The 20,956-nt window shown below is 36.9% G+C and overlaps 1 protein-coding gene and 1 non-coding gene across 2 annotated transcripts; one reads left to right on the top strand and one right to left on the bottom strand.

Moving 5' to 3' along the window:
• Positions 1-2,148: 2,148 nt before the first annotated feature.
• Positions 2,149-4,069, bottom strand: PS1 (Presenilin-1). Its single transcript, XM_016306437.3, has one exon. It carries the CDS (start codon positions 3,757-3,759, stop codon positions 2,434-2,436), a length of 1,326 nt encoding a protein of 441 aa, XP_016161923.1. The 5' UTR covers positions 3,760-4,069; the 3' UTR covers positions 2,149-2,433.
• Positions 4,070-15,601: 11,532 nt separating this feature from the next.
• Positions 15,602-15,709, top strand: LOC148562459 (small nucleolar RNA R71). Its single transcript, XR_015886902.1, has one exon. It is a non-coding gene; the product is annotated as a small nucleolar RNA R71 (small nucleolar RNA).
• Positions 15,710-20,956: the final 5,247 nt, after the last annotated feature.

Here is a 20,956-nt window from a genome sequence, read left to right as displayed (position 1 = left end):
ATGACTGGAACTATTAATCCACACATCACACAAAACAATCAAGAATTTCTTCCCCTCTAACTTACCCTAGAAACTAGTTTGAAGTAAATTTAAATCATCCTCATTACAAGAACTAGCACTAGCTGCTTTTATTATGGTCTTTGTAACCTTAACAATGTCAAATTGGTCAGAAACACAAACCCATGCTTTAATGTCAAATTTGTCCTCCACTTTGGCATCATTGTAAACCAATTGAGCCAAGGTAGTTTTTCCACCTCCTCCAATGCCTACAATGGGGATCATAGATATGTTAGCATCACAAGTACCATATAACAACATTTCTCTGATGGCCTCCTTGTCAATGTCCCTGCCATATATAGCAGAACTTTTAACCAGAGATGACTGAATTCTCCATGTCATGTCCTCCAGACCTTTGGCAAGCTCTTCTTTTAGAACAAGATCATCTTTCTCTTTAACAATAGTGAGAGTAGGAAGAAACATTACCTGGATCCCTTTGAGAGGCAGTGGCAGTGGTGGCATTAGTGGAGAGCTCATCCAGCAAATCATCAGACAATAGACAGCATCTTGGAGATCAACAAGCCACTTCTTCACTTCTTGGTCTCTGATCTGCTCCTGCTCAGCATCATCAAGCACAGGCCAAGCAGCATGGAGACCTACTTTCAGCTTTCAAAGCAACTTCTGGTCAACTGGCTTCCTTCCGGGGGTTGAGTTGACAGAAGACAGCTTGTTCAAAATAGCATCATCAAAAGGAGAGATAAGCTCCACCCTCAAGTTTTGCAACCATTATTGAGTCTCAAGTAAAATAGAAAGAATGTTTTTTGCTAAGTATTATATTTGTAGTACAGAGATATTGTTAACAGTGCTGAATAATTAATTAATAACATGACAAGCATAAATTAGGTGATACCAATTATATGCACAAATACCTCAACAAATAAGTGATTCAGCTCCACTTAAAATTCTTTTAAGAAATAAATTAATAAATACTAAAATGTGTTTTGTCTATTCCTGCGTCATTTTACAAGGTTCAAGTTAGAGATTATGTACTTCAATCCTTAATATAATAATTAGGAATGTTTCCTTCAAAGATTTATCATTTTATTGGCCTGGATAAATAAAAATGATATCAGAATAGTTTAGTGCAGATAAAACAATAATCATGGACTTATGCTAGTTTAGTGTAGATAAAATAATAATTCATCATCTAATTTGTGTGTTTAACAGAAATTACAGCTGGCAAAAAGAAGTGATAATATGCTAGCATGTTCAACAAAACTACTATGTGCAAACTGAAAATCAACCTCCAAATCAGTCAACATATATTTGTGTATATATATGTATGTGTTGTTTCAAACATTTTCCATGTGTATTTTCTATATGTGCAACTTATTTGGTGGCTAACTTTTTGTGTACACGCAGCATTGCTGTGTTCTTAAATGGATTTTTGTCAAGTTCAGAACTAAACATTATTTTCAATAAAGTAAACCATTTGGTACTTTAGAAGAGGAATCAATGGCATAAGAAGGGCACCTTTCACTGAAGCCACATTGCCTATGACCTGAAAAGGGTTATTAGTTAGAAGTGCTACAAATGTGCATAAGCTAGTAAACAGATAAACTATGATTGTATGCACGAAACGACATGCACTTATACACAGATAACTGTATTCATGAAATGTACATATGGTACATAAACCCTTACAAGTTATCACCCAATAGCATTACCCTCCTAATTGAATTATGCAGCACAACATGGTCAAATTTATCCATGAAATAGTAATGCTCTGAAGTGTTTTGTAGTTTTTAAGAGATATTTTAGCCTCAAAAGTTAGACATATATATGGACAATATTCATTATAATGTACATAAACAAGGGCATCGTCTCACAAAGGAAAGTAGGAAATCATTTTTTTCTTTTTTTTTTTTTTTTTTTACCAAAGATAGGAGACTCGAACCCGCAACCTCTTGATTGAGTATGGGGAGATTATGCCATTTGAGCTATAACTCATTGACAAAGTAGGAAATCATTAACATGAATTAGTCAGAGATTATATATAAGATACAGAATATGAAAATATACTCGGGTAGAAATAATATAGCGAACAAATGCATAGCTACCACTTATTTCCTACACACCTCATGACTCAAGTTTGTCAAAATCCAAGGGAAACATTTGGATGAGCAGGAACATAATATATAGTTTAAAAATTTACAGGCTCAAGAGTAAACTTGATATCAGATGATCATTAGTTGCAAGACTATCTGCACAAAGCAACATGATGAGAACAAGCATGTTACTACAAAGTAGATAAGCACAATGGAGCACTACCTCTCCACTCCATATACAAAATCACTTCCTATAGAAAATCATTAGTTGATATCTACCATTTAGCTTCTGTCTCTCTTAAACAAAAAAATTAAACATAATTGCAGTTTAAAACATCATCAAATTTGTGGCAGTCCCAACAATGAAGGGTTCCATCAGCAATCTGGTCAAGAAATAGAAAAGAACACCCAAGGTGATCGAAATTGGGAGCGCCGGCAGAGCTTGGCGGCACACCGACAGCAGAATAAGAGTGCAGCCTAGTCCTGATATAATTGCAAGGTAACAAGCATACACAGTCATGAGATCATACATTGCAGCTCTACCAACAAGAACACTGTAGAAAACAAAGTCTCCAAGGCCAAGCTTAATGCCCCTCTCAGCAATCTCCACATCACCACCTCTGCTCTCATTCCCTTCATGCCTTTCCTCATCAACAATACCACCCTCTCCGCCACCATTGCCAACCAATGGCGATCTCTCCTCTTCATCATTCCTCCCACCCTGACTTCTCTCACCCCCAAAACCACCCATTGCCACAACAGAGTACTCATTCCCACCATAATCCCTATTCTCATTCAAATTATCATTCACATTCCTATCTTTGTTGTCCCTAGACACCGCTTGAAGCTCAATTGCCGATGACGACGATGATGACGGCGCTGAAGACGGCTCCCCTGCTGTAACCCCAGTCACCAAAAGCCCCAAACTGGTCCCTCCGCGAGACCCGGCCCGTGCCACTGTGGTGGGCCGGGCCTCATAAATCAAAGCAGGAAGCTCCTCATTCCGGCTGGATGCTAACTCAACCAACATCTTCAACGGTCCACCAGGTGCCAAAACCGCCACAAGATCATAAGCCGCCAGAGCCACCAGAAGAACCCAGGTGGTCCACTCGGGCAGCTTGGTCAGCCACGCAGCAACACTGATACCCAAACAGACCATGTACGACTGCCGAACGATTATCGGAATCCCGGTGCCAAAAACGGAGAGAACCCCGACGACGGTGAAATTGAAGAGAAGGATAAAGCACGTGACGGAATCGACGGGGATCGAGAATCGCTGGATGAGTGAGAGGAAGATGGATCCGCCCATGGAGCCGAGGACGAAGAAGGCGCTGAAGCGCGTGTAGTGTTTGAGGAAGGAGGTGCAGTTGTAGTAGTACAGGAGGAGGAGGAGGAAGGTGACGATGGCGATAAGGATGACGAATACGAGGGCGTTGAGGAGTGCTCCCTCGAGCTTCTGTGCGGCGGTGTCGGAGGGGTTCTCGGCGTAGACGAGGTTAGCGGCGGTGCGGATGTCGGAGACGGCTGAGGAAGGGGAGGAGGAGGAGGAGGAGAGGGAGTAGACGAGGAGGACGACGAGAAACATGCAGATGGAGACTGGTGACATGACTCCGATTATCTCCACGCCGATGGATTCTAGAATGCTCGATTCCATTTTTCTTTTTTCGTTGGGGAATTTCGTCGAACACTTGCTGGGTGAGTGATGATGTGAAGGTACGGTTACGACTTATGAGTGATGACTATGGTCATTCATTGCTGATTCCATTTTGTTTGATGCTACCTTTTTTTATTTGCTTTTCTTTGTCGTGCTGTGTTTGTTTGGTGCGGGTGTCATTCTTTTTCGAAGGGCTTAAGATCATTATGGAACTGGTGGAATTAGAATAGAGAGAAACCATTGGAAAGGGAATGGTTATTTTATGTGAAAAAAGTTTTAAAATATGATTAATTTGCCTGTTTATCAACAATGGCAAGTATAGTATTAGTACACTTAGCAATCATTATAATGTTATGGAAAGTTCTACAAAAAATAATAGTCTCATTTATTTGTTTTCGTTTTTTTTAAATAAAAATTAGGAAGAAAACTACGTTATGAGATGTGAGATGCGAAAAAAAATTCTTCTTGAATCATCAATTCATCACTCTCACTAGAAGCATTAATTAAAATTTACATGATATTCCAAATTTTGAAAAATAGTTGTTGTTTTCTTGTTTAAGATCATCTATCATTCTCTCTCTCAATGAACATATGACATCCAAACTTCCCAACCTAGAAGAGTTTTAATTTTTAGAATAAGAGTTGCATATGAGTGAAGATAAATCTTTTGATAGTGAACCAAATACACTAAAATCAAGTGCTAACAACTCTTTCCTATAGTCATAGTTCCATGCAATTTGTAAATCATAGAAGGCTCCCCAAAATTTAGCACAATGACCCAAATTAGTAATGAAACAAATTTGAGAAAAAGCCATCCTTATATCTGATGATGACACCACCACAAGCTGTCCAAATATCATACAGAACAGAGCCATCTGTATTCAATTACCCTTCAATTTAAACCAAGGATGTGGAAGTGAAGACCATGCAATATCAACAGGAAAACTTCAATTGTACCTACATCCAGCAAGATATTTTTATTAAAAAAATTTCAAAACCTATCATAGATTTGTTACGGAGATGAAGCAAGATGTTAAAACAATTCTTCATTCCCAATTTTCCCACAAAAAAAAAAAAAAGGTGGTTGTCCTAAACATATAAGCAATTTGTGAATCATCATTACAATGAATGTAAGAAAATTGTGACAGCATATAAGCAAATTTGTGATGTCCTAAGTGACCTAATCTTAGATACCATATGGATTCTGTGAAAGTTGCAGAATTAACAGAGGAGACCTGGCAAATTTGGTTTGGTTTAAGTTGATATGTCAAGTTTTTGGTGGAGTTTTTCAAGATATAGAGACTTCTACATTCATCAACTACTCTAATTACTAAGATGTAGTTAAATTCCGAATCTGACATGTGATCTGAGAAAACGAAAATAAGTAATTTAGTGCTGCAGTAAGAGCTGAGATTGACAACAAAGTGAAAGAGAAAGTTGGGATATACAATATATTAGTGAGGTAAAGTGATTATTGAAAAAAATTGTTCCTGTGATATCAGTTTTAACAATTGACTCATCTGGTAGCTTGACATATATGGGTTTAAGACGATGGTAAACTTGGAAAGAAGACAAAAAATGCATACATAATTAGTTGCTCCTGTATTAATGATCCAGAGCTAGATTTTAGTGAATTAACTAACAAAGTTGCTGCTAAAATCGTATTTTTTTTGTCTTTGAGGTCTATAGACAGAGATTTTGAGAAAATGATACTAGTTTGGTTGATGGAATATTGTGTTTGGCTACGCTGATTGTTGAAGTAAAATCATTAAAGAAGTCTTCTATTCTTGAGATAAAACAAGAGATATGGTATTGCTATTTACATGCTGTTTTTTTTTTTTCACTTTTATTGAATTCACCATTCTCTTCATCAGCAAAAATGTGACGGATAGAGCCTGTTTTTTTTTTTTTCATGTGAGATGAAACTCCATGTTTCTTGTAACAAGAATCCACTAGATGTCCATTTCTTCCACAATAAGAACAATTTTTTTTTATAGCCTCTTCCTATACCTCTTCCAATAATTGAAATTTTTTCACTTCTACTCCCTTCTTGATAGCCTCTTCCTACACCTCTTCCAATTGAAGTTGTTTCACCTCTACTCCTTCTTCTGCCGCTTTGAGCCATGATGTTCCTCTCAATAGTTGCATCAGCACTTATAAGGGCTTTGGATTCAATAAATTCAGAGTAAAATTGCCTTTTCTACTGTGAAAGCAAGGCAAATATTGTATCAATATCGGGTAGAGGCTTTTTGCAATATTATTTGTGACTAGACAATGTTGAATTGCTCGTTCAGACTAGGACTGTGAAAATGGGCTAAACTTATCGGGCTACCCCGTTTATTTGTTTAAACAGGTAGGTTTTGTCTCTAAAATTAAACCCGTTTAAATTTTAGATTAAACAGACTGAGTCCGATTAACCTGAAAAAAATAACGGGTTAAACAGGTTAGCCTGTGGGCTAAATGAGCGGTCCATTTATTTTTTATATTTTTTAAAAAATAGCACTTTTAGCCAATATATATCCCGATTTAGCACTTTTAGCTAAAGGATTGAAATTGTTCTTATTAAGTTGAGATTGTAGTGTTGTCTGTAATGATCTATTTTCATTATGTTTAGATCATACCAGAAATTAAGCGCTACTAATTTGTCTTCCTAATTATTATATATTATTTATTATATAAGCATGATTTGTTGTTAAAATATAGTTATTTTATGAGGTATTCTTTTTTTTTTTAAATATTTGGATTGATAATTGGAATCATTCATAATCAATTTACAAATAATAATAGATAAAATAGTTATAAACAAGCACACTTATATACATATCAGGCAATTAACAACATTCGGTCATCTAGCCTTTATTAGAGTATATATATATATATGACATCCCAAGTTCTGACCTATTCAAAAAGTCTCTAAGCTAGCGTCCAGGCTAGTTTAGACTCTACACTCACCTAATCCCTCTAAACTATAAAAGCGAGGAAAAGTATGTTCTAGATCTTCAAAACTCGGGTCAGGTGGAACGTTATCAGAAAGTGGAATATCATATACTGCTTTTCTGTACGATCATATGTAAGATCCAAACTTTTTGAAGTTAGATTAAGGATTAGTTTTGATATATTTTAATGGGGTAAAGTTCAATTTTCAAAAATTATTTTACTAAAGGTAATTAATTTCAAATTTGGATAACTGAGTTTGAATTAAATTAGAATTTTTATATAATTTTATAATTATTGAATAATTTTCTAGATTTAAATTATAAAGTTTAGTAGTTGTAAAATAATAAGAATTTTATATGAATTGATTTAAATAATTGAGATTTTAGAATTTAATACTTTAAATTTTATGAATAAAGAAAATTAATTTTATTATCTTATATTTTAAATTAGAGTACCTGATTGAAAATCTAATAGCCAATTTAAGAAATGAATAATGTTTTTGAGAAAATTTTATTGGGTTAAATTAGGTTTTCAATTTACTACTCTACCTTTCAATTTTACTAAAATACCCACATTAGTCATAAGATCCCTAATTTTTACTTTTTTTCCAAATTAAACTTTAACTTTAGCCCTAAATCCATTACACATACACTCTATTCTTCTTTCTCACCGCCGTTCACTCCCTAAGACACACACACACACACACACACACAAAAGAAACAAAGAAAGAAAAAAGAGAGGAAGCACTTGAGTGAGGGAGCATGGAGAAAGGGAAAAGAAAAGAAGGAGGTGACGGCGCCGGCGGGGATAGGTGTCGCCATCGCCGTCGTCGTTGTCGAACCAGAGGAGAGGGGGGAGAGAGCACGGTGTTGAGTGGGAGGAGAAGTAGTCACTGCTGCTGGAGGATCTTCGTCACCGCCACTGCGCCTTGTAGCCATCGTTGTTGCTGTCATCGTCTTGGGTCGTCGCCTGTGCCACCGTCTGTGAAGCCATCGCCGCCACCGAAGCTCAGGGTCACCATCGAACAGAACACGAAGAGAGAAAGGGAGCTCACGAGTGCAAATGATGCGATGATGGTGGGTAGTCATTGCGATGCCGTTACTGTCGTTGCTTTCGTCGTCGCCGCTGGAGCTCCTCGGCGTAGTTTTCGCCACCGGGGGTTACCATCAGAGCTACTGCGGCTCTGGTCTGTTGTTCTCCCTAAGTGTGGTAATTTCTCTTTTTTTTTTGGAATCATCGAAATTTAGTGTTCTGTTAAAGTTTGTTAAAGATGTTAAAATTTTGGTACCGTATGATTGAGTTTCGATGATTGCATGTTGAAATTAAGGTTACTGCTGAACCACTGGAGCTTTTGATCGCTGTCGGAGCTGCTGCCGAGTCAGTTCGAGGCTGCTGCTTTGTTCTTTTGTTGCAGTAAGTTAACTCTGTTCCAAAACTATCACTGCTAGCATTCTGGTTATTTGTTTTTGAGAATTCCGCGATGTTAACATTTTAGGGTCGAGTTTCGGTAATTGCATGGTTGAAATAAAAGTTGTTGCTGTTGTTGCAAAAGTAAACGATGTTGTGGATGCAGCTGCCGCTGTTGCGGGCCAAGGAAAAAAGGGACTTGTTGCGTTTAATTATGCAAATTGCGACTAACTGAGGTAGGGGATCATTTTAAAATAAAAATATTTTAGGCTTGAATACCTAACAAGTTTAGTAGGTTAATGCAAATGAATGAATGCTTGTGATGTAAATGGTTTTTTCTGTGTGATTGAATATGTTGATTTTGATTTTTAGATTGAAATTGATAATGATTGGTTCTGAATGACGGACTTGAAAATGTTGATTTGAAATGTTGATTTTGTTGGATTGAGGTTGAATTGAGGGAACCCGAAAAGGGTGGTAAACTCCGGTTTTTAGGGGAGGTTCTACCAGAATTTTTGTAAAAATTTAAAGAGTTTTGAAATTTTGGTTTAAATGAAGAATGAGTTTTATGATTTCAATTTGTGAAAATGATTTATGATTTAACTTATCTAATTTTTAATAACAACAAAAGGAGATTTATTTAATTAGTTGAAGCTTTTAAAAAGGCAAATTACTTTATCAAACTATGGGTTCAGGTTTAGGAAGTGTGAGAGGAGATAATGTTAATAGAGTTAGGTAATGGAGTTGAAGGAAAAAGAGATACTTGGGGAAGGATATAGTAAGTTTTGATTTATAAGAATTTTTAGATAATGGTTGAAGAATTTGAGAGTATTATATTGAAATTGAGGATTTAGAGAAGTTTGGCTTGTCAATTTATAAAGTGATTAATTAGAGAAATGATTTAATGAGATTGAAGGGGTCACGCCGTGTTTGAGTTAGATTGTTGTTGGCTATGAATGATTATGTTCTAATTGAGTTAGTATACAACCGTGACCTCGAGTCTAGGGTGTCGTATTAGAGACCTCATACCCGCAAGCCACATGTAACGACCCAAGTCTAACCCGGTACATGTTGAAGTGTGCGGAGTAGAGTTATGGCATTGAGTTATTAATGAGTCTGATGAGAATTGTGATTTAAGTTGAGACATGTGCAAAAAATTATGATTGATGATGATTATGTTATTAATGAATCGATTAGTAATAGTTAAGAATGTGGTGTTGGTTCTGGTTGATTATATTTACGTGGGATGATGATTCTGGTTGATGAGGATTATGCTGTGATTATTGATGATTATGATTATGCTAAATGATAAATTTGGTGATGATGTTGACTGTTGTGATTTGTTTCCCCTTTTGTTGCATCTTATTCTCTTTGTTTATAAAGTGTATTGGGTACTATATCCCATGAGTGTGACGGACACTTTATCAAAGAGTGTGGTGGGTACTATATTCCAAGAGTGTGGGAGCATTTAGAAGTGTGACGAGCACTATATCCCATGAGTGTGACGGGCATTTTATCCTAAGAGTATGGCGGGCACTATATTCCAAGAGTGTGGGGCACTTTATCCTGGAAAATGCGACAGACACTATATCCCAGGAGTGTGGCAGTACTATATCCCAAGAGTGTGACGGGTATTATACCCCAAGAGTGTGGATGCATGTTAGATAGATGATATCTGGGTTAGCTACCGGACATGTTGGTGCAGAGTTCAAAGTCCATAAACTAATCGGCAAGTGCACCGGGTCATACCAAGTAATATCTCAGGTTAGTGAGGGTCGATCCCACAAGGATTGATGGACTGAGAAATAATAGTCAAGTGAATCACTTAGTCATGCAAACAGAAAATTGTGTTTTGAGGTTCAAAAGCAATAAAATACCAACGCAGAGAGTGAGAAAACAAACAGTAGAATTTGTGTGAAATGTTTGTGAGAAGACAGTTACGGTTTCAGACGGAGTTATTTATTCTTTCGAATTAAGTTTTCTTACCAACTATTTTAATCATGCAAGATTCATTTCATGGCAAACTGTAATTGACTAAACCATAATTCCTTAGTAATTTAGTCTCCTCTAACCTAATCAACCGCCAATTTCTTAGTCACTTAATGTAGATTAGAGGGTTATGTTCAATTCTAGTTTATTGGCCAAAAAAATACTAATTATCCAAATATAAGAGGATTATATGTCACGTATCCCGTTAAGTCCAAGTAATTTGAAGTTTAAGAAGAATTTACTTTCAAGTTAGTATTCAAGTGAGATAACTTTTCTAAGAATCATAAGAATTCATGTAGAATAAGAATTATTCTTCTGATATATTCAAATTCATAAGATGAAGAACGAAAGTAATCCTTGAAACTGAATCAATACATTAATTAAAATAGAATGATAATATTCTTAATCCATAGAAATAAACAAAACTCTTAACCTTAACCAAGGAGGTTTAGTGGCTCATTGGTGCGCGGAAATCGTGAAGGTTCCATTCTTTGGTAACGGCGCTAAAAACTCAATACACACATTCACAATCTTAGTTCTTTGTCACAACTTTCACAACTAACCAGCAAGTGCACTGGGTCGTCCAAGTAATAAACCTTACGTGAGTAAGGGTCGATCCCACGGAGATTGTCGGCTTGAAGCAAGCTATGGTCACCTTGTAAATCTCAGTCAGGCGGATTCAATTGATTATGGAGATTTAATAATTAAAAGATAAATAAAATATAAAATAAAGATAGTGATACTTATGTAATTCATTGGTGAGAATTTCAGATAAGCGTATAGAGATGCGTTCGTTCCTCCTGAACCTCTGCTTTCCTATTGTCTTCATCCAATCATTCATACTCCTTTCTATGGCAAGCTGTATGTTAGGCATCACCGTTGTCAAGGGCTACATCCCGTCCTCTCAGTGAAAATGGTCCAATGCGCTGTCACTGCATGGATAATCATCTGTCGGTTCTCGATCATATTGGAATAGGATCCATTGATCCTTTTGCGTCTGTCACTACGCCCAGCACTCGCGAGTTTGAAGCTCGTCGCAACCATCCCTTCCCAGATCCTACTCGGAATACCACAGACAAGGTTTAGACTTTTCGGATCTCGAGAATGGCCGTCCATGGATTCTAACTTATACCACGAAGATTCTGATTAAGGAATCCCAGAGATACTCATTCAATCTAAGGTAGAATGAAAGTGGTTGTCAGGCACGCGTTCATAGGTTGGGAATGATGATGACTGTCACGATCATCACATTCATATTGAAGTACGAATGAATATCTTAGAATCGGAATAAGCTTGAATTGAATAGAAAAACAATAGTACTTTGTATTAATTCATGAGGAACAGCAGAGCTCCACACTTTAATCTATAGTGTGTAGAAACTCTACCGTTGAAAATACATAAGTGATAATGGAGTTCATTGGTCTCGGCCCCAGAGGGGAACCGGAGTAACCAAGACTTTTTATGATCCGAAGATCTAAATACAATAGTAAAAAGTCCTATTTATGCTAAACTAGTTACTAGGGTTTATAAAAATGAGTAAATGATGCAGAAATCCACTTCTGGGGCCCACTTGGTGTGTGCTTGGGCTGAGCATTGAGCTTTACACGTGTAGAGGCTTCTCTTGGAGTTGAACGCCAGTTTGTAACCTGTTTTTGGCGTTTAACTCCACTTTGCAACCTGTTTCTGGCGTTTAACTCCAGAATGCAGCATGAAACTGGAGTTGAACGCCAGTTTGTGTCATCTAAACTCGTGCAAGGAATGGACTATTATATATTTCTGGAAAGCCCTGGATGTATACTTTCCAACGCAATTGAGAGCGCGCCATTTGGAGTTTTGTAGCTCCAAAAAATGCACTTTGAGTGCAGGGAGGTCAGAATCCAACAGCATATGCAGTCCTTCTTCAACCTCTGAATCTGATTTTTGCTCAAGTCCCTCAATTTCAGCCAGAAAATACCTGAAATCACAAAAAAATACACAAACTCATAGTAAAGTGCAGAAATGTGAATTTTATTTAAAAACTAATAAAAATATACTAAAAACTAACTAAATTATACTGAAAACTATGTAAAAACAATGCCAAAACTATCTAAAAACTTCCCAACCTCTTCTTCGGATCTCATGTCGGATCTCTGGATACTCATTCTTTTTTAGCTTGAAAGGAACCTCAGGGATCACTTTCTTCTTGGCCACAACTTCATAGAAGTGGTCTTGATGGACCTTTGAGATGAATATCTCCATCTCCCATGACTCAGAGGTGGAAGCAATTGCCTTTCCTTTCCTCTTTCTAGAGGTTTCTCTGGCTTTAGGTGCCATAAATGGTTATGGAAAAATAAAAAGCTATGATTTTACCACACTAAACTTAAAATGTTTGCTCGTCCCCGAGAAAAGGAAGAAAGAAAGTAGTAGAAGAAGAAGAAAATAGAGGAGATGGGGGAGGAAGATGTATTCGGCCAATGAGAAGAAGAGAGGGTTGTGTTGTGTGAAAATGAAGAAGGAGTGAGGGGTTTATATAGGAGTGAGGGGGTGTAGGGTTCGGCCATTAGGGTTGGGTTTGGGAGGGAAATTAGTTTGAATTTTGAAGGTAGGTGGGGTTTATGGGGAAGAGAGGATGGATGTGAGTGGTGAAGAGGTGATGGGAAAGAGTGATTGAGGTGATTGGTGAAGGGTATTTAGGGAAGAGAGTTATGAAAAGGTGTGAAGAGGAGAGAAGAAAATGTGGGGATCCTGTGGGATCCACAGATCAAGTGGGGTCAAGGACTTAACATCCCTGCTCCAATTAGGCGTGTAAAATGCCCTTGCTGTGCAATCCTGGCGTTTAACGCCAGACTGCTGCCTGTTTCTGGCGTTAAACGCCCAAATGTAGCTTGTTTCTGGCGTTTAACGCCAGGTAGATGCTTGTTTCTGGCGTTAAACGCCAGCTTGGTGCCTGTTTCTGGTGTTAAATGCCAGACAGATGCTTGTTTCTAGCGTTTAAATGCCAGACTGCTCTCCTCCAGGGTGTGCTATTTTCAATGCTATTTTTCATTCTGTTTTTGATTTTTCAGTAGTTTTTGTGACTTCACATGATCATCAACCTAATAAAACACGAAATAACAAAAAGAAAATAAAATAGATATGATTAAATAACATTGGGTTGCCTCCCAACAAGCGCTTCTTTAATGTCAATAGCTTGACAGTGAGCTCTCATGGAGCCTCACTAGGGGTGGCAAGCGGGGAAGCCCGTCCCGCCCCGCCCCGCCTAGTGAGGCGGTCCTAGAATCCTAGCCCACCCCGCCTAACGGCGGGCTGGCGGGCCGGCGGGCTAAGCCCGCCAAATATCCTCTTTTTTTTTTTTTACTTTTAACTATCAAATAATATATATAAAGATATAAAAAAATCTCTTTTGTTTTTTACTTTTAACTATTATAATTTCTAAAAGTATAAACAAATTATAATTTTTGTATTCACAAACATTAAAGTCTTTGTAATTATAAATATTGTTTCCAAAGCAAAATAAACATAATCCAAAACATAATTAACAATATTGTCTCTAAAACAAAACAAACATAATCTAAAACACCCAATTTTCATCTTCATTCTCTTGTAAGTTGGGTTGGGGAAGTTGGGTTTTGGTAAAAAAAATTATAAAAATACCCCTTGATAAAAAAAGACTAAGCCCGGCGGGGAAGCCCGCCCCGCCCCGCCAAAGCCCGCCAAAACCAGCGGTTTAAGCGGTGCGGGTTAAGCGGGCTTTTGCTATTTGGCGGTCCCAATTTTCTAGCCCGGCCCGCCTTTTTTGGCGGGTTACGCGGGCCGGCCCGGCGGGTTTAGGCCCGTTTGCCACCCCTAACCCTCACAGATAATCAGAGCAAGGTTGGAACCTCCCAACACCAAACTTAGAGTTTGAATGTGGGGGTTCAACACCAAACTTAGTGTTTGGTTGTGGCCTCCCAACACCAAACTTAGAGTTTGACTGTGGGGGCTTTGGTTGACGCTGCAATGAGAGAAGCTTTTCATGCTTTCTCTCCATGGTTACAGAAGGAGATCCTTGAGTTTTAAACACAAGGTTGTCCTCATTCAGTTGAAGGACCAACTCTCCTCTGTCCACATCAATCACAGCTCTTGTTGTGGCTAGGAAGGGTCTTCCAAGGATGATGGATTCATCCTCTTCCTTCCCAGTGTCTAGGATTATGAAATCAGCAGGGATGTAAAGGCCTTCAACCTTTACTAACACATCCTCTACTTGTCCATAAGCCTATTTTCTTGAGTTGTCTGCCATCTCTAATGAGATTCTAGCAGCTTGCACCTCAAAGATCCCTAGTTTCTCCATTACAGAGAGTGGCATTAAGTTTATTCCTGACCCCAGGTCACACAGAGCCTTCTCAAAGGTCATGATGCCTATGGTACAGGGTATTAAGAATTTGCCTGGATCCTGTTTCTTTTTAGGTAATTTTTACCTATCCAATGCATTCAGTTCATTGGTGAGCAAGGAAGGTTCATCTTCCCAAGTCTCATTACCAAATACTTTGGCATTCAGGTTCATGATTGCACCAAGGTACTTAGCAGTTTGCTCTTCAGTAATTTCTTCATCCTCTTCAGAGGACGAATACTCATCAGAGCTCATGAAGGGCAGAAGGAGGTTCAATGGAATCTCTATGGTCTCTAATTGAGCCTCAGATTCCTTTGGTTCCTCAAAAGGGATACTCCTTATTGGTCACTGAACGTCCCAGGAGGTCTTCCTCACTAGGATTCACGTTCTCCTCCTCCTCTTTGGGTTCGGCCACATCATGTAAGGCTATGGCCTTGCACTCTCTTTTTGGATTTTCTTCTGTATTGCTTGGGAGAGTACTTGGAGGGATTTCAGTGACTCTTTTACTCAGCTGGCCCACTTGTGCCTCCAAATTTCTAATGGAGGACCTTATTTCATTCATGAAACTCACAGTGGCCTTAGATAGATCAAAGACTATATTTGCTAAGCTAGATGGATTCTGCTCAGAATTCTCTGTCTGTTGCTGAGTGGATGGTGGAAAAGGCTTGCTATTGCTAAACCTGTTTCTTCCACCATTATTAAAGCCTTGTTGAGGCTTTTGTTGATCCTTCCATGAGAAATTTGGATGATTTCTCCATGAGGTATTATAGGTATTTCCATAGGGTTCACCCATGTAATTCACCTCTGCTATTGCAGGGTTCTCAGGATCATAAGCTTCTTCTTCAGAAGATGCCTCTTTAGTACTGTTGGATGATTCCTTCAATCCATTCAGACTCTAAGAGATCATATTGACTTGCTGAGTCAATATTTTATTCTGAGCCAATATGGCATTCAGAGTATCAATTTCAAGAACTCCCTTCCTTTGAGGCGTCCCATTACTCACAGGATTCCTTTCAGAAGTGTACATGAACTGGTTATTTGCAACCATGTCAATGAGTTCTTGAGCTTCTGCAGGCGTTTTCCGCCTACAGAATAGTCCAATGACATCTTTGATAATTCAGACAGACCATCATAGAATATATCCAGGATGGTCCATTCTGAAAGCATGTCAGAAGGACACTTTTTGGTCAGTTCCTTGTATCTCTCCCAAGCTTCATAGAGGGATTCACCTTCCTTTTGTCTGAAGGTTTGAACATCCACCCTAAGCTTGCTAAGATTTTGAGGAGGAAAGAACTTGGCTAAGAAAGCCATGACCAGCTTATTCCAAGAGTTCAGGCTATCCTTAGGTTGAGAGTCCAACCATATTCTAGCTCTGTCTCTTATAGCAAATGGGAAAAGCATAAGCCTGTAGACCTCGGGATTAACCCCATTGATCTTAACAGTATCACAGATCTGCAAGAATTCAGTTAAGAACTGAAAGGGATCTTTGGATGGAAGTCCATAAAACTTGCAATTCTGTTGCATCAGAGAAACTAGTTGAGGTTTCAGCTTAAAATTGTTTGCTTCAATGGCAGGGATTGAGATGCTTCTTCCATGTAAATTGGAATTAGGTGAAGTAAAGTCACCAAGCATCTTCCTTGCATTGTTATTATTTTCGGCCATGTCTCCTTCTTTTTTCGAAAATTTCTGTCAGATTTTTTCCAGAGAGTTGTGCTTTAGCTTCCCTTAGCTTCCTCTTCAGAGTTCTTTCAGGTTCAGGATCAGCTTCAACAAGAATGTTCTTATCCTTGTTCCTGCTCATATGAAAAAGAAGAAAACAGAGAAGAAAATTTGGAATCCTCTATGTCACAGTATAGAGATTCCTTTATGTGAGTAGAAGAGAAGAATAAAAGGAAGGGAAGAGAAAAACTCGAACACAGAGAGGAAGATGGTGTTCAAATTTTGGGTGGAAGAGAAGTGTTAGTAGATGAATAATTAATTTGAAGGAGATGAGAGATGAGAGAATTCGAAAATTAATTAAAATAATTTTTTTAATTTAAAATCAAAGTTATAATTCGAAAATTAAAAAAGAAAAATTAAATTAAATTAAATTAAAGTTTAAAACAATTAGTTAATTAAAAAGGAATTTTGAAAAAGAGGAAAGGGATTTTCGAAAATTAGATATAAAATTAGTTAGGTAGTTTTGAAAAAGATATGATTGAAATAGTAAACTTTTAAAATCAAACAAAAAGTCAAGTAGTTAATTGAAAAAGATTTGAAAATCAATTTTTTGTAGAGATAAGAAAATAGAAATGATTTTGAATTTAAATTTTGAAAAAGATATGATTGAAAGATTTGGTTGAAAATTTAAATTGAAAAAGATTTGAAAAGGAAATTAAAAAGATTTTATTTTTGAAATTAAAGTTGATTACTTGACTAACAAGAGACTAAAAGATATGATTCTAGAAGTTAAAGATTGATCCTTTCTTAATAGGTAAGTAACAACTTGAAAAATTTTTGAATCAAAATATTAAATGTTAACATTGAATTTGAAAAAGATAAGAAAAAGATTTTGAAAATAAATTTTGAAAATTTCGAAATTATGAAAGAAAAAAATGAAAAAGATTTGATTTTTAAAAAAGATTTGAAAAAGATAGAATTTTTAAATTGAAAATTTGATTTGACTCATAAGAAACAATTAAATTTTTAAAACTTTTGACTAAATCAAATCAAATTTTTGAAAATTATGAGTGAGATAAGGAAAAGATATTTTTTTTATTTTTGAATTTTTAATGATGAAAGAGAAAAACACCAAAAAGACTCAATTCATGAAAATTTTGGATAAAAACAAAGGAAACATGCAAGAACACTTTGAATGCAAAGATGAACACCAAGAACACTTTGAAGATCATGATGAACATCAAGTATGTATTTTTGAAAAATTTTTAATAAGAGAAAACATGCAAGACACCAAACTTAGAAATTTTTAATATTTGGACACTAAGAATTCAAGAATGCATATGAAAAACAAGAAAAGACACAAAACAAGAAAATATGAAGATCAAACAAGAAGACTTGTCAAGAACAACTTGAAGATCATGAAGAACAAGAAAGAGACTCAATGCATGTGTTTTCGAAAAATGCAAGAAAATTATAAAAACATGCAATTGACACCAAACTTAAAAATTGACACAAGACTCAAACAAGAAACATCAATTTATTTTTGGTTTTATGATTTTATTTAATTTTTTTGGATTTTTGAAAATTATTTTGGGAAAAATAAAAAAGAAAATTATTATTTTTTTTGTATTTTTTGAAAATAAGAAATAAAGAAAGCTTAAAAATAAAATAAAATTACCTAATCTGAGCAACAAGATGAACCGTCAGTTGTCCAAACTCGAATAATCCCCGGCAACGGCGCCAAAAACTTGGTGCGCGGAAATTGTGACGGTTCCATTCCTTGGTAATGGCACTAAAAACGCAATACGCACGTTCATAATCTTAGTTCTTTGTCACAACTTCGCACAACTAACCAACAAGTGCACTGGGTCGTCCAAGTAATAAACCTTACGTGAGTAAGGGTCGATCCCACGGAGATTGTCGGCTTGAAGCAAGCTATGGTCACCTTGTAAATCTCAGTCAGGCGGATTCAATTGATTATGGAGATTTAATAATTAAAAGATAAATAAAATATAAAATAAAGATAGTAATACTTATGTAATTCATTGGTGAGAATTTCAGATAAGCGTATAGAGATGCGTTCGTTCCTCCTGAACCTCTGCTTTCCTATTGTCTTCATCCAATCATTCATACTCCTTTCTATGGCAAGCTGTATGTTAGGCATCACCGTTGTCAAAGGCTACATCCCGTCCTCTCAGTGAAAATGGTCCAATGCGCTGTCACTGCATGGCTAATCATCTGTCGGTTCTCGATCATACTGGAATAGGATCCATTGATCCTTTTGCGTCTGTCACTACGCCCAGCACTTGCGAGTTTGAAGCTCGTCGCAGCCATCCCTTCCCAGATCCTACTCGGAATACCACAGACAAGGTTTAGACTTTCCGGATCTCGAGAATGGCCGTCCATGGATTCTAACTTATACCACGAAGATTCTGATTAAGGAATCCCAGAGATACTCATTCAATCTAAGGTAGAACGAAAGTGGTTGTCAGGCACGCGTTCATAGGTTGGGAATGATGATGTCTGTCAGGATCATCACATTCATATTGAAGTGCGAATGAATATCTTAGAATCGGAATAAGATTGAATCGAATATAAAAATAATAGTACTTTGTATTAATTCATGAGGAACAGTAGAGCTCCACACCTTAATCTATGGTGTGTAGAAACTCTACCATTGAAAATACATAAGTGATAATGGAGTTCATTGGTCTCGGCCCCAGAGGGGAACCGGAGTAACCAAGACTTTTTATGATCCGAAGATCTAAATACAATAGTAAAAAGTCCTATTTATGCTAAACTAGTTACTAGGGTTTACAGAAATGAGTAAATGATGCAGAAATCCACTTCTGGGGCCCACTTGGTGTGTGCTTGGGCTGAGCATTGAGCTTTACACGTGTAGAGGCTTCTCTTGGAGTTGAACGCCAGTTTGTAACCTGTTTCTGGCGTTTAACTCCACTTTGCAACCTGTTTCTGGCGTTTAACTCCAGAATGCAGCATGAAACTGGCGTTGAACGCCAGTTTGCGTCATTTCAACTCGTTCAAGGAATGGACTATTATATATTGCTGGAAAGCCCTGGATGTCTACTTTCCAACGCAATTGAGAGCGCTCCATTTGGAGTTCTGTAGCTCTAGAAAATCCACTTTGAGTGTAGGGAGGTCAGAATCCAACAGCATCTGCAGTCCTTCTTCAACCTCTGAATCTGATTTTTGCTCAAGTCCCTCAATTTTAGCCAGAAAATACCTGAAATCACAGAAAAATACACAAACTCATAGTAAAGTACAGAAATGTGAATTTTATTTAAAAACTAATAAAAATATACTAAAAACTAACTAAATTATACTGAAAACTATGTAAAAACAATGCCAAAAAGCGTATAAATTATCCGCTCATCACTCATGACTCAAAGAGAAAACTAGGGTTTAGAAATTGTGAAAGTGCGAAAGAGAGAAGATCCCTCGCAAGGCTGAATCTTTTCTCTTTAATATCTAACCTAATTTGATTTGAAACTAAAATAAAAATAATAAATTCTAAAGATAAAAGATTTTGTTTGTAAATAAAAATAACTAAAATAAAATAAAATAGAACAATTAAAAGCTAAATCCAACTAAAGATGCTATTTTGGTGAAAGTGGATCCACATTGCTAGCGCTAAACGCCAGATTTGGCGTTTAGCGCCTTAGGGGACAGAAACTCTCCTTTCAATTCTGGCTTGCTGGCGTTTAGCGCCCTAGTGGGCAGAGAGATCCCTTGCGTTTCTGAGTTGCTGGCGCTAAACTCCTAGGTCCGCATTTAGCGCCAGCTTGACAGTTTTCAAACTCTTCTCTTTTCTTGCACACGAACTCTGCCAAACCGATTCAAACATCACCTAAAATAATTAAAACACCAAATCAACTCAAAGTAGCATCCAAAGAGATTTCAAATACAAAAATTTAATTAAAACTCAATAAATTTGTATCTAAATTAAATAGAAAATAGAGAAAAGATGCTCACGCATCACATGTCGGGTTTGGCTGTATAACCGACAGATGAGTTTATTAGCCATAGGGCATACATGCATTATTTGCATTTGTGTGTATTTTTTGATTGTGCATCTTGTTTTTGGTTTGCCTATTTGAAACTGGTATTCTGTTTGTTGTCTTCTTGCTACTTGCACATGGTCGGCGTGTTTCTGTTTTTATGTGGTTTGACTATATGTAAGCTAATGTTGAATGAATTCATGTTTTTTTTCGAGTTATTGGATGCATACATTAGTGATTAGACTAGAAAACTTTGTCAACATACGTTGAGTACATGGGGTATATTATTAGAGGCATATTAAAATGCCGTTAAATCCTACTTAATCATGTCATTTTGAGTTCACCAGGAATGCGGATGGTTAGTATAATACTCATGCGGCTGGCTTGATTACGTAGTTACTAGTAACATATGCTGGATGTTCAATTCAATAGGTATACAGATGGTTATTTTTTATCTAAATTGGATGGTTACTTCTGTTGACTTGTTTTACTCGTACACAGTTAACAAAGGCTGGAGATGGCTGGATATTCAACTCAGTAGGTGTGCAGATGGTTACACTAATATTACCTTCATAGTTGTTTAATTGCTTTTGGTTTAACTAGTTACCATCTAAGAGACCCTAAATGTTTATTTAACTAGGTATGCGGATGGTTATTTGTAATACTCTTGGTGTAGTGTGTATAATTAGTTATAAGTAATATATGCTGGATGTTTGATTCAATAGGTATGCAGATGGTTACTTCCAATAGTATCCGAATGGTTATTGTGTTACTCAAGTGGGTAGTGTTTTAAATTAGGTATAGGTAAGATATAATGGATGTTTGATTTACTATTTAT

This window comes from Arachis ipaensis, chromosome B6 (assembly GCF_059453495.1).
Source record: "Arachis ipaensis isolate K30076 ecotype BB chromosome B6, ASM5945349v1, whole genome shotgun sequence".
Taxonomy (NCBI): Eukaryota; Viridiplantae; Streptophyta; class Magnoliopsida; order Fabales; family Fabaceae; genus Arachis; species Arachis ipaensis.
This window is presented reverse-complemented; position numbering and strand designations above follow the sequence as displayed.